Below are 14,935 nucleotides of genomic sequence, written 5' to 3'. Positions count from 1 at the left end.
ATTTGCAGGTATATCCTAAGTATCTGAAGTATTTGAAACATCCAGGTGTGGAAGACTCACGTTTACAGTGCAGGATTTTTCCCAGTGCTCGAAACAGGAACAGAGAGGCATCTTTTCCTCCTACAGCCAGGTTCTCTTCTTGCTCCTTCATTCGTTTAGTCTTTTTTGTTTTCTTGTTTGCTCTAGAAACAGCTCTGTCCTTTGATATTATGGGTCTTTGATTGATCCTACACAACCTGCTCTCTACAGATGTGTCTGAAAGTTACAAACATGACAGAAGTTCACTTGTTTCTTCAAAACAGACATATTTAACCGTGTAAAGTGGATTGTGGAAAATTTCTCACCAGGGAGACAAAGAAACTGAAGACTATTGATGGCACTGCGTAAATCCCCTGAACTCCCTGAACACAGTGCTTCCAGCTCCGCTCGGTCTGGGACAAACATTCTTCCAGCGCTCTAATAAAATCATGAAAATGATTAAAGACAGAAAACTATCAGCATTCAAATGAATGTTTATTGTGTGAGCGCTACTCTTGCCTTTCCTGACTCCAGGGATAAAATACGGCTCAGAACTTTCATCATTGTTGTTGGAGGAACAGGATTAAAGCTGAAGGAGAAAATGTACAGCTGTTACTGAGAATCCAGACTAAAATGACGAAACAGGTAAACAACAACCTAAACGTTAACAAATTAACTGGCTGTTACTTCTGTAAAGATAATAAAAAGAATGAGTTTTATTTTTAAAAAGTATCAGGTTCTGACTCTGGCATGATGTTCTGTCAGAATTAGGTATGAAGGTTTTACAGAAAACAGATGAAATTTAGATGGATGGATAAGATAGATACTTTATTAATCCCAGGGGGGAATTTTTATAAGGCTAAATTAATTATAGTTTGATCCTATGGTGATAAAAAAAAAAAAAAAAATTACTTACAGCGTGGAGAATTCATGGATTATACAGTGAGTTGCAAAATATTTATCCCCCGATAATCTTTCGATTTTGTTATCTTACAACCTTGAATTGATCTGGATTTCAAGTTTGATTAAAAAAGAACCCTTAAATAATATCCACCTGTGGGAACAGGTGGTAACAGCACCCAGGGTCAACATCTTGTAGTCAGACGATGTATGAAAGAAGGAAGGGTAAATAAATAAATAATAAATAAAGCAATTAATTAATTAAGCAAATTTACTTTTAAAAATATTTTTACAAACTTAAAAGTCCAATACCAACTATTATAGTACCATGTGCTCTGAAAGGGTAATCACTGTTGTAGAATACAATATATGTATTTATTTATTTTTTATTTACATTTGGAACACACAAGTGTAAAAAAAAAACTTAAAAAAAAACAGTTAAGGAAACACTCAAGCATACGTTCCTCAGGGCTCAATGCTTGGACGAATACTTTTTACTTTAGATATGCTTCCATTAGGTAAAGTTTTTTAATAGCACGGGATACATTTTCATTGTTATGCTGATGATACACAGTTATATTTGTCCATGAAACCCAGTGAATCCAATCAGTTAAGTTACAAGCATGTCTTAAAGACATAAAAACCTGGATGACCCTTAATTTTCTCCTGTTGAACACAGACAAGACTGAGGTTTTGGTTTTTGGACCTGAGCACCTTAGAAATGAATGTTTCAGTCTTTCTCTCTCCTTAGATGCATTAATCTGTCCTCCAGCTCTAATGTTAAAAATCTTGGTGTTATTTTTGATCAGGACACGTCTTTTATCCCCCACATTAAAAATGTTACTAGAACCTCCTTCTTCCACCTGCGTAATATCACTAAAATTAGAAACATCTGATCTAAAAATGATGCAGAAAAACTGGTTCATGCATTTGTCACATCTAGACTGGACTATTGCAATGGTTTATTATCTGGGTTACTGGTTATTCTCTGGACGTTATTGGTTTAGAACCAGTTTGACATGACTGTCGACGAGGAAGAGGGCCGGCTTCAGAGGAGGGGGCATGCCAAAGACACCATCTTAGCACCAACGTAACTGGTTTGTTCCACTTTGAAGTAAGCTGTTGGGGGAAGAATCAGTTTTGTGTTGTGTGTTTCCTTGACTGATGAAGCCTTCTGGATGGAAGGCGAGATGTTTCAGAAAAAAAAAAAGAAACTGTCCAGATGACCTGACTGAAAATTGTTGAACTGACAATAACATTGCACTAAGCCACATCTGTGTCACCTAATATGTTTATGTGGCTGTACTATGTATGTCACTACCTTACCATCATAATTAATCTCAATATAACTCACTACCAGTGTTATAACCTGTCACAAAATCAGTGTAGTATATGGTATGTTAGTTATGTACCTATATCATGTGCATTTAAGTTCGTATTACTACCTTGAAATAGCCAACTTATTCATACAAATTCATCCTACGAGCACCGTTATATTCTACCATGTTGTTGTTAACTATTTTTTCTTTTGGACCTTGAAAATATTGTACTTACTTTTTCACTTTTTGGTACTTTATTTTGTACCCTTGTTGGATGCTTTAGTATTTCTTGTTTGTTTGTTTTTTTTGTTTAAGCGAGTCTAATCAGTTCTTCTCATCCTGAACATTTCATTATATTGTTAACCTTGTCTTAACCTGCATATGAAGAGGGCCAACTGCATCATGAAGGACCCCACTCACCCAGCACACACACTTTTTGTCCCGCTCCCCTCAGGCAGAAGGTTGAAGAATCAGAATCAGAATCAGTTTATTATTGCCATGTCAATGAAGGAGGTTCACAAACTAGGAATTTGCTTCGACATAAGATGCGAATAGTAATAAAGTAAAATAAAGTAAAAATTAAGTAAAAATGAGAACATTACATAAGACATAAGACCTGTGTACACCCACAAATAAAGTAAAATTAAAAACACAACATAAACCTGTGTACACCCATACAATAGAAAACAATAAAAAGCTTAGAGAACAGTACAGATGGAGTATTCAATTATAATACAGATGTAATGTGACCAAAGCAGAAATTATGAGGTAGCATTATGAGTGTTCAGGAGTCCAACAGCAGAGGGGAAGAAACTGTTCTTATGGCGGGAGGTTCTGGTCCGAATGGACCGAAGCCTCCTGCCTGATGGGAGTGGTTCAAACAGTCCGTGTGCAGGGTGAGCAGGGTCAGCTGTGATCCAACCTGCTCGCCTCACAGTCCTGGAGACGTACAGGTCGTGGAGGGATGGAAGGCTGCAGCCGATCACCTTCTCGGCTGAGCGCAAGAGCATTACATGTAAAACCACTAGGCTGAGGAACAGCTTCTACCCTGAGGCTGTTAGACTCATGAGTCTCTAACCAGGATAAGAACTGTGAAAAAAATCACTCAAATCATACTGCTGATTTGTTTCATGCTGCTGTGCTCATTCATAGCCATTTTATTTATTAACCTTTATTTAACCAGGCAAATCCCATTGAGATGACAGATCTTTTTTGCAATGGAGGCCTGGGCTCGAAGGCCTAACATCCAAAAGACTTCCTCAGACTGAGGAAGTCTTTCGTATGAAAGACGAAACGTTTCTACATTTTTTTTGTTAATTTGCTTTGTTTGTTTTTTTTTTAATGTCCAGAGGACCAGATTTAACTTTTTTAGATGTCCTGAAAAATCCTTCATCTTAGACCTGTTTCTAACAAATAGCCTCACAAATTCCCTGGTACAGGTGTATTCGCTGACATCTTGAGTGATCATTGTGTAATAGCGGCTCTCAGAAATATTAAACTTCCACCTTCTAAGCCCAGATTAATTCAAAAAAGGGATCTGAAACATTTTTGTGAACAGTCATTGCTCTGGGATCTATCTCACTTTGACTGGCATCGTATTCTGTTAACTGATGACGTGAACTCCGCTTGGAACTATTTTCATAATAGTTTCATTTTTTTGTGAACAAACATGCTCCTTTTCGTCAGTTCAGAATAAAGGGATGAGACAGCTCCTGGTTTACTCCAGAGCTAGCTGACCTCCTGCACAGGAGAGAACATCTTTGAGTCAGATTTTCTCGCTGCGGCCCAGACACTGGTTGAGTTTTCGACGACGAGGAATAAATGCACAACTTCCATCAAAGCAGCAAAACGCAACTATTTCTTATCGCAGACTTCCAAAAATCTAAATGACCCTAACAGATTCTGGAAAACTATCAAATCTCTCTCAGGCACCCTCCAATCATCTGACCTCCCATCACAACTTCTCGTTAACTCTGTTCCTGTGTCAAATAAGCACGAGATCCTGAACTGTTTCAACAAACATTTTGTTGCTTCTGGTTCTTTATTTGACACAGTTACTAACAGAAAATCAGCCATTTCACTTAATAACCAAACTTCTACAAATCAAATCCCTCCTACAAGTCAATCCTCAGTTAATCACAGCTTCTCTTTTTCTCCATTCTCAGTCAGTGAGGTCAATAAACTGTTAAAAGATCTTGATCCTAAAAAATCTGCAGGTCCAGATGAACTTCCACCTTATTTCTTAAGGCTGGCTGCTCATATCATCACAGTCCCTGTGACCCACATCTTCAATCTCTCCATAAGACAAAACTTCATCCAGACCCTTGGAAAACAGCCTTTGTTCTTCCTTTGCTGAAGGGAGGTGACCCCACCTCACTGAACAACTATCGGCCAAACTTTAAACTCTGCATTTTAGCCAAGGTTCTAGAAAAACTGATAAACTCTCAAATCAAAAATTACCTGGACTCATTTAACATCTTACCTCTCCATCAATCTGGTTTCAGGAAACAACACAGCACAACCACTGCTTCACTGAAGGTTCTTAATGATGTTGTTGAAGCACTGGATGCTAAGGATTATTGTGCTGCACTTTTCTTAGACCTGTCTAAAGATTCTGACTCTGTGGATCATAACATCTTGTGTCATAAACTCTCAGAAACTGGTTTCTCAGAACACACCATTGGTTGGTTCTCTAACTATCTTTCAGACCGGAGGCAATGTGTTCAACATAATGGTACTTCCTCCAGTTATTTAACAGTCAACAATGGTGTACCACAAGGTTCAGTCTTAGGACCCACCCTCTTCACAATCTACATAGGTAATGTATGTCAGAGCATCCCTGATGCATCCATACATTTCTATGCCGATGACACAGTGGTTTATTTTCAAAGCTAAAACAATTGATAAGGCTTTCCAGCTTTTGAAATCTGCATTTAACTACATCCAGACACAGATTTGTTCCACCTCAAACTTGTTTTAAATGCCAATAAAACCAAAGGGATGCTTTTTTCAAACAGGAAGTCGTTCCCAGCAGTTCTTCCTCCGATTTTCTCCTCAAATGGTGTCCCGATTGAGTTTGTTGATTCCTATAAATATTTGGGTATTTCTTTTAAGCTCCATGTGGAAAACCTAGTAAAGAAACTGAAAGTTAAACTGAGTTTCTTTTTCAGAAACAGATCCTGTCTAACTTTGAATGCTAGGAAACACCTTGTATCTGTGACTGTCCTTCCCTCCATTGATTACGGTGACATTATTTACATGAACGCTCCTACATGAACCCTGCAGATGTTGGATGCTGCAGATGTTGGATGCTGTCTATCATGGTGCACTAAGATTCATAACTGGCTGTGATTATCGTACCCACCACTGTACCCAGTATTCACTGGTTAACTGGACATCATTAACTTCACGCAGACTCTCCCACTGGTACATTTTCATCTTTAAATCACTTCCTGGTCTGCTGCCTTCATACATCTCCTCCTACATGTCTCTGCGTGAGTGCAGCTACAACGTGCGCTCTCAGGCCATTATTACCTGCAGTGTTCCCTCAGTGAGTACTGAACTAGACAAAAGGGCTTTCTTCTACTCCGCTCCTGTTTCCTGGAATATCTTGCAAAAAGATCTGAAGCTCTTGACCTTGACCTCTCTAAGTGGCTTTAAGAATCTGTTGGACTCCTGGCAAGGACCAATGCAGACATGTTCCTGTTTTTAGTTTTCTACATTAGCCTTATAATCTAGCTGTTTTGATATTTTTTTGCCATCTTATTTTAATTTGAATTAAAAACTAATCTGTATGCCTCTTTTATGATTGTCTATTGTTGTCACTGTTGTCCACTGTTGTCATCATTCTTTGTTGAAATCAGGTCTCTCGTAAATGAGTCCTCGAGGCTCAAAGGGATTAACCTGTATAAATAAAGGTTGAATGAATGAATCAGTCCAGAGCCCATGCTGTGCATCAAGGTGAGCCCAACTATATCTAGTAGGTACCTCTCAACCTCACGCACAAGCTCAGGATCCTTCCCCCCAGAGAGGTCACATTCCATGTCCCAAGAGCCAGTTGTGGTAAGTCAGGGTCAGAGTGCCCAGGTCCCAGCCTTTGGCCACTGCCCATGGCATCATGCACCTGTCTCATATGGCCCCTCCTGCAGTTGGTGAGCCCACAGGAAGGCAAACCCATGCTGCTCCTTTGGGCTGAGCCCGACCGGGCCCCATGGATAGAGACCCGGTCACCAGGCACTCACTGACGAGTCTCTCCCCCGGGCCTGGCTCCAGGGTGGGGCCCTGGTAACCCACATCTGGGCAAGGGACACTGAGCTCGTTATTTTTTTCTTGTCCATATAAGTCTTCTGAATCGCTCTTTGTCTGACCTGTCACCTAGAACCAATCTGCCTTGGGAGAACCTACCTGGGACAATTAGAGCTGTCATTTCTAACCTGGAGCCTGTCCCCACCCGACCCAGATTCAGACTGGGCCGGGCCATAATAATGTGCTTAATGTGTGGGCCGGGTCGGTGTCGGGCTTTTTATTGCGTCAGGAACGTGTGCGGCCGACAATCCAATATGACATGGCTTGCCTTACTGCACCTGCCGCACGTGGCCATTTGACCATGTGCTGACCAGCCAGTTGAAAGAGGTAAAACGTTAAGTTAAGCTTCAGATGGACTACTGCCAGCGATCCATCAGCCCAAATGGATGTTCATTCAGTCACTGCACTCAGTGGACGCGCGTGGCCGACAACCCAAACAGGTGAGATCACAAAATATCCGACATGTCAGAGCAGGGTCCAATGCAGGCAGAAGCAGGGGAAGCTTTTAATGCGCTTTGATGGCTCTTCAGCTCTGATCTTCTGCACCCTCAGCCGCACGCGTCCGCCAACCGTTAATAATAGTCGGTGGTATAAGCAGGCAAAGCTTAATTAAAAATGTAGGGGGGTTTTCCCAGGTTTGGACCTGTAATTACTGTTAATTCGTCCGATCGGGTGGGGCTCGGAGATGATGGCTACGGGCTGGGGCCAGGTCAGTTCAGATTATTTGGACCCGAGTGCAACTATAGGGGCAATTGCCCCAGAAAGCATAGCTCCTAGGATCGTTCAGGCACACAAACTCCTCCACCACGATAAGGTAGCGATTCAAGGAGGAGATTTTTCAGTCCTATTTTTTTTATTGTAAGGTTTTATGTTTACCCTATTTAACTTCATTAATCTGGACTATTTTTGTAGAATTATTATTACTTAAAAGCAAATTAAAAGTTTGACTAAATTCCAGAATGTAAGATGACAAAACAGAAAGAATAACAAGAGGAATGAATACTTTTGTAACCCAATAATCTATGTGGAAAGTAGTGGAGTACATACCGAGTATATATGAAGTATATGTACTGTAGATGTTGATCAGAACTAGAATCAGTCCAAGAGCTGATAGTGTGTTCAGCTACTTTTTGAGTAAATTAGGTCATACAGTATAGAGCTGAACTCAAAATCTGCATCTGTACTTTATTTGGGTGTCCATGTTCTGTATGGATCTGACAGAACCCTGCTGGGACTGAGCTGTAAAACATGGTGCTCACATCCTAGTCACAAACAGAACTGTTCAAAACCTGATGCAGCTGATAGCAAGCTCCTTCTGGATGTCTCTAGGAAACAGAGACTGTAACCTGCCATCTCCACTTGGACAGTCGGACACCACAAACACCAGGGGAGACTGAGCACTTCTCACAAAATGCCTGGAAATCACAGACAGAAACAGAACAATTATTTATTTATACTACTAAATGAAACAGAGATTGACAGGCGTCTGTGGTTCCACCTTAAGAACTGCAGACTTGTACCACAATGAGGAGTAATCTTAAGACCTTCATAGGGTCCTAAGCTCTCAGCAACTTTTTGTAAAACAGATTCAAAACTTACTTCATCAGGATCAAAAAGTCTCCCAAAAAGCTTGCAGATAGCCTTTGTCCTTCAAAAAAAAATTGATGTAGAGGGTACGCAAGTTCAAGATGTTTTTTAAGATTCATGATTTGGAAGCTCGTGTTTGTCTCCTAAGCTCTAAAGGAGGCATATTCAACAGTTACTTCCTGGGAGTTTCATGAAATCTGTACAGTGTGAGATGTGCTAACAGAAAGACATGTTGTTACAAACACTAAACACACACTAAAGTTTTAGACACACAATGTGTAGAGCTCAAGTATGAGTTATTTATGACTCTAAGCTACTATCACACCTACTATTATATAACTTGTTGTAAAACTGGATGAGTTACAGCCATTTTTGTTTCTTAAAGTCAGACGACTGCAGCAACAAGTTTGACTGACACACACACACGCACACACAAACACAGAGTTGTGTGTTAATGTTACGGGAAAGGGGTGTAAATATTTGGCCTTTTTCTATGAGCTCCACTCGGCCCTGCTCATGTCGACCTGGCACGGTTTCAGTTAAAAAAAACAAACATTGCAGAAGTTTCAGGCAGCCAAAAAATGAGAATCCCACCCACATCGAGACAGCACTCAAGTTTTATTGAAAACCACTGAGACCATGTAGACCCGAGAAATCGAAAAGCATTGAAGTGAAACTGGATGATGAAAAAACAGGATAAACCAAGCTAAAGCTAACCTCTAAACCAGGGGCCACCAACCCCTTAGAGACTGAGAGTTACTCCAGTGGGACAAAGTGACATGAAGGGCTACTTGTTTGATACGAATACAAGTTTGCACGACTCACCTTTAATTACAGTATTAATAATAATAAATTTACATATATGTGAATATATGACTGCCTGATTATATCTGAATATTAATGACTCCTCACAATATGTACAGACCCTTTCCAAAAAATTACAAACCGGATTCCAAAAAAGTTGGGACACTAAACAAATTGTGAATAAAAACTGAATGCAATGATGTGGAGATGGCAAATGCCAATATTTTATTCGTAATATAACATAGATGACAGATCAAAAGTTTAATCTGAGTAAATGTAACATTTTAAAGGAAAAATATGTTGATTCAAAATTTCACAGTGTCAACAAATCCCCAAAAAGTTGGGACAAGTAGCAATAAGTGGCTGGAAAAAGGAAATTGAGCATATAACGAACAGCTGGAAGACCAATTAACACTAATTAGGTCAATTGACAACATGATTGGGTATAAAAAGAGCTTCTCAGAGTGTCAGTGTCTCTCAGAAGCCAAGATGGTAAGAGGATCACCAATTCCACCATTGTTGCACAGAAAGATAGTGCAGCAATACTAGAATGGTGTTACCCAGCGTAAAATAGCAAAGACTTTTAAGTTATCATCATCAACCGTGCATAACATCATCAAAAGATTCAGAGAATCTGGAACAATCGCTGTGCGTAAGGGTCAAGGCCGTAAAACTACTGGATGCTCGTGATCTCCGGGCCCTTAAACGTCACTGCACCTCAAACAGGAATGCCACTGTCAAGGAAATAACAGAATGGGCTCAGGAATACTTCCAGAAAGCATTGTCAGTGAACACAATCCACCGTGCCATCCGCCGTTGCCAGCTGAAACTCTACAGTGCAAAGAGGAAGCCATTTCTAAGCAAGCTCCACAAGCTCAGACGTTTGCACTGGGCCAGGGGTCATTTAAAATGGAGTGTGGCAAAATGGAAGACTATTCTGTGGTCAGATGAGTCACGATTTGAAGTTCTTTATTGGACACTGGGACGCCATGTCATTCGGACCAGAGAGGACAAGGATAGCCCAAGTTGTTATCAACGCTCCATTCAGAAGCCTGCATCACTGATGGTATGGGGTTGCATGAGCGCTTGTGGCATGGGAAGCTTGCATGTCTGGAAAGGCACCATTAATGCAGAGAACTATGTTCAGGTTCTAGAACAACATATGCTCCCATCTAGACGTCATCTCTTTCAGGGAAGACCCTGCATTTTTCAACACGATAATGCCAGACCACATTCTGCAGCAATCACAACATCATGGCTACGTAGGAGAAGGATCCGGGTACTGAAATGGCCAGCCTTCAGTCCAGATCTTTCACTAGAGAGAACATTTGGCGCATCATAAAGAGGAAGGTGCGACAAAGAAGGCCCAAGACGATTGAACAGTTAAAGGCCTGTATTAGACATGAATGGGAGAGCATTCCTATTTCTAAACTGGAGAAACTGGTCTCCTCTGTCCCCAGACGTCTGTTGAGTGTTGTAAGAAGAAGGGGAGATGCCACACAGTGGTAAAAATGGACTTGTCCCAACTTTTTGGGGATTTGTTGACGCCATGAAATTTGGAAACAACAGATTTTTCCCTTAAAATGATACATTCTCCCAGTTTAAACTTTTGATCTGTGATTTGTGTTCTATTCTGAATAAAATATTAGATGTTGGCACCTCCACATCATTGCATTCAGTTTTTATTCACAATTTGTTTAGTGTCCCAACTTTTTTGGAATCCGGTTTGTAGAATATCATGGAAAAGTTGTTTAACTTCCATAATTCCATTCAAAAAGTTAATCTTTAATAGATGATAGATTCAGGGCCCACAATTTAAACAATTTCAAGTATTTATTTGTTTATTTTTGCATAATTTGGGCTTCCAGCTCATGAAACCCACAAAAACAGGATTTAAAAAAATTTGAATACTGTGAAGACATCAGCCCACACTACTACTCAGTTTTTGCAGAAAAAAAATTAATAAATTAGGATCACAACAATCAAAATATGGTACTTTCAAAATGATATGTCAATCTTCAATACTTGGTTGTGAATCTCTTTGTCTTAATCTCTGCCTCGATGCGACGTGGCATTGAGACGATCAGCCTGTGGCATTGACTGGGAGTTATGGAAGTCCAGATTTCCTTGATGCTTGCTGTTTGATGCTCTTCTTTGTTGTTGGGTCTGATGCCCCTCATGTTCCTCTTGAGAAGACCCCATAGATTCTCAATGGGGTTTAGGTCCGGCCAGTTGGCTGACCAGTCAAACACTGTGATGGCATGGACATGAAACCAGGTTTTGGTGCTTTTGGCAGCCAGGTCCTGTTGGAAGATGAAATCTGCATCTCCATACATATCCTCAGCAGAAGGAATCATGAAGTCCTCTAAAACATTCTGGTAGACTGTTGCTGTGACCTTGGATTTAAGAAAGCAGAGTTTACCAACACCTGCACCGGACATTGCACCCCAAATCATGACTGACTGTGGATATTTCACACTGGACCTCAAGCAGTATGGGCTCTGTTCCCCACCCTTCTTCCTCCAAACCCATGGACCTTGATTTCTGAATGAAAGACACACTTTACTTTCATCAGAAAAGAGGACCGAGGAACCCAACCGTTGTAGTCCATCTCCTGGATGTGTCTGAATGTGGTGGTTTTTGAAGCTGTGACTCCCGCCTCATTCCACTCTTTCTGGATCTCTGACAGATTCTAGATCTTCTCTGTTTGATAATCCACTGAAGCCCACGGTCATCTCTTTTGCTGGTGCATCTTCTCCTGCCACATTTTGCCCTTCCACTAGACTTTCCATTGATATGCTTGGACACAGCACACTGTGAACAGCCACCCTCCTTAGCTATGAAGTTTTGTGGCTTACCCATCCAATGGAGGGTATCAATGATGGTCTTCTGGCCAGTTATGTCTGCAGTCTTCCCCATATTGAACCGAACTGAGACAATTGAACCAAACTGAATCAATTTAATGACACCTGGGGAAACCTGTGCATGTGCTTTGAGTTTAGTAGATGATTAGTGTCACACTCAGTTTAAAATATTCATGTCCTGCAACATTTGGTCCGATTTCTCCACAGTATTCTAATTTGTTTAAATCCTGTTTTCGTGGGTTTCATGAGCTGGAAGCCCAAATTATGTAAAAATAAACAAATAAATACTTGAAATTGTTTAAATTGTGGGCCCTGAATCTATTAAATATTAACTCTTTGAATGTAATTATAGAAGTCAAACAACTTTTCCATGATATTCCAATTTTTGGAAAGGGTCTGTATACCTATAATGATTTACCATGGCAGATACGATCAATTATTATTGATAATTAGTGATTAGAACTGAAGTTCTCAGTTTGAATCCCTTTTGGGCCTCTTCTGTGCAACTCTAAATTACTGTTTTGTTACTGTTAATGTTACTTTTCTTTTTTATTTTATTTTTTTTAGCCATCCTATTTGAAAAAAAAAAAAAAATGTGTATGACATTTTATAACTGTCTATTGTTTCGTTGTTGTCCATTGTTGTCATCTTTCTTTGTTGAAATCAGGTCTCTCTTGTAAATGAGTCCTCGAGGCTCAATGGGATTTACCTGTATAAATAAAGGTTGAATGAATGAATGAACTCTAGGTGTCTGGGAGTGTGAACGGTTGTGTTCTCTTTGTCTTTGTCCCTGTGATGGACTGGAGGCTTGTCCAAGCTGTCTAGTATTCTTCCAAAAGTGAAAGTGCCAAAGGCAGCCCCCACCTCAACCCTGATTAGGAACAAGGGGGACCTAATGGATAGCAGACAACATATATTGTCACAAATCACGTCCCATAGATTATATTTTCTGTCACCCTGATCACCCTTTAATGTTTGCAATACATCTTTTCTGTAAGTTTCATTTATTCTGTCCGCTCAGGTAGTGTTTATTTATACATGTGCGTTTTGGTTTGTCTTCTTTGCATGCGGGTAGAGGGCGATGTCACGGTTGTTTAGTTTTGTCTTCACTGCAGCCAGCAGCAGCTGATTAGAGCTCAACTGGCTGCACCTGTCACTCTCACCTTTTAAAAGCTTCACTCTTCCTTCTCTTCGGTGCCCGGTAGTTGAAAACAGCTCACTGTAAGTAGATACCTCGCATTCATGACCCTGCCTTGTTTCCCCATAGCCATAGTGTCTCCTCATTCATGTCCCGCTCCTGGTTCTTGTCCTGCTACTGGTTCCTGTCCCGCTCCTGGTTCCTGTCCCGCTCCTGGTTCTTGTCCCTACCTCTCGGCTCGACCTCCCGGCTCCTGGACCCACGACTTACCTGGACATCGTCTCTCGCTCGACCCTTTAGATTACCACATCTTCTGTCTTCGGTTCTGACCTTCACCTGCACGACTACGCCTCCTCGTCTTCTCCTTCGGTACCTCCTGTTATCTGCTCTCCGGTTTTGGACCTAGGCTTGTTTGACCACGTCTCTGCGCTCAACGGACTCACCACTCACCTGTCGCTGCGGCCAGATGCAGACCCTCACCGACTCAGCTTCTCCAGCAGCGATCCGGATCAGTTTGGACCTCGTCAGTCTCTAGAACCCCCAAGATCATCTGAGACGGTTAGTGGTCCTCCACATTCTGACTTTTTGCTCTTCACTATCTCCTGCACGACCACTAACCGATGTCTGCCTCATGGACTCGTTCCTGATCCGGAACCAGAAATCGAACCAGAACCCAAATCAGAACCAGTACCAGAACCAGTCCAATCCACAACACTTCCTCTTGAAAATAAATATAATTAAATTTTGACCTTGTGTGGTGATTTTGGTCCAACCGTAAGGGGGTTTGCTACAGATACTTAAACATAAAATATTTATTTTATTGTAATCTCAATCAGTAACATTTGAAACTCAGTGTATTTTCATACAGTTTTTGTATTTTTAAATGTAACATTCATACTGATCCTCAGATCTGCAGCATCTGATCATCACATGTTTTACTTTTTTGAACAAACTAGTTTTCACATTATTTATTGCTTCTTTCAAGACCTCCACATGTGCAAATGTCTCTTGAAGAAAGACTGATGTTTGCTCAAAGCTGCCTTTGACTCCCGGTGTTTTTCTGCCCGTCATACTCTGATAGGCAGGAAGTTAGCATTAAAGTGAAGTGTCGCTTAACAATGTGGAGTTCTGATGTCGCCACAATCGCCCCAAAAATGACACACACACATACAGGTGCTGGTCATAAAATTAGAATATGATGAAAAAGTTGATTTATTTCAGTAATTCCATTCAAAAAGTGAAACTTGTATATTATATTCATTCATTACACACAGACCAATATATTTCAAATGTTTATTTCTTTTAATGTTGATGATTATAACTGACAACTAATGAAAACGGCAAATTCAGTATCTCATAAAATTAGAATATTGTGAACAGGTTCAATATTGAAGACATCTGGTGTCACACTCTGACCAGCTAATTAACTTAAAACACCTGCAAAGTTCTTTAAATGGTCTCTCAGTCTAGTTCTATAGCTACACAATAATGGGGAACACTGCTGACTTGACAGTTGTTAAAAATACGACCATTGACACCTTGTACAAGGAGGGTAAGACACAAAAGGTCATTGCTAAAGAGGCTGGCTGTTCACAGAGCTCTGTGTCCAAGCACATTAATAGAGAGGCGAAGGGAAGGAAAAGATGTGGTAGTGAAAAGTGTACAAGCAATATCCTGATGCATGCTCAATAATCCAGGCAGAAAAATCTAAAAAAGTTAAATCTGGTCCTCTGGACATTCAAAAAAACAAAACAAAGCAAAACAACAAAAAAATGTAGAAACGTTTCGTACTTCCTCAGTCTGAGGTGCTGTATTCAGCTCAGTCTCTTAAATAGCACCTTCTCAGAGTGGATCAACCAGTTTGCTGCTGACAACCAAAACCAGCTGATCACATGCTCAAGAAGGACCATCAGCCTAACGATGGATCATTAGCACACTGATGGCTGTTTACTGTTCACAGAGGGCTGAGTGATACTAGCAATCACAGCATTGTAAGAGGG

The 14,935-nt window shown here is 40.6% G+C and overlaps 1 protein-coding gene across 1 annotated transcript in view; it reads right to left on the bottom strand.

The window, feature by feature from the left end:
• The window catches only part of LOC119413723 (cell cycle checkpoint protein RAD17), a 94,478-nt gene that overhangs the window by 30,074 nt on the left and 49,469 nt on the right, over window positions 1-14,935 (bottom strand). Inside the window, exons 4-7 of the mRNA XM_037680777.1 lie at window positions 7,832-7,957; window positions 538-607; window positions 345-456; window positions 61-255 (exon numbers count right to left, since the gene is read on the bottom strand). Of these exons, the coding sequence (XP_037536705.1) occupies window positions 61-255; window positions 345-456; window positions 538-607; window positions 7,832-7,957 (503 nt within the window). The remainder of the gene's footprint in view (window positions 1-60; window positions 256-344; window positions 457-537; window positions 608-7,831; window positions 7,958-14,935) is intronic.

The sequence above is a fragment of the Nematolebias whitei genome, chromosome 8, assembly GCF_014905685.2.
Source record: "Nematolebias whitei isolate Nwh7 chromosome 8, NemWhi1, whole genome shotgun sequence".
NCBI classification, from domain to species: Eukaryota; Metazoa; Chordata; class Actinopteri; order Cyprinodontiformes; family Rivulidae; genus Nematolebias; species Nematolebias whitei.
The sequence above is the reverse complement of the archived record's forward strand: the minus strand, read 5'-3'. Positions and strand labels throughout refer to the sequence as shown.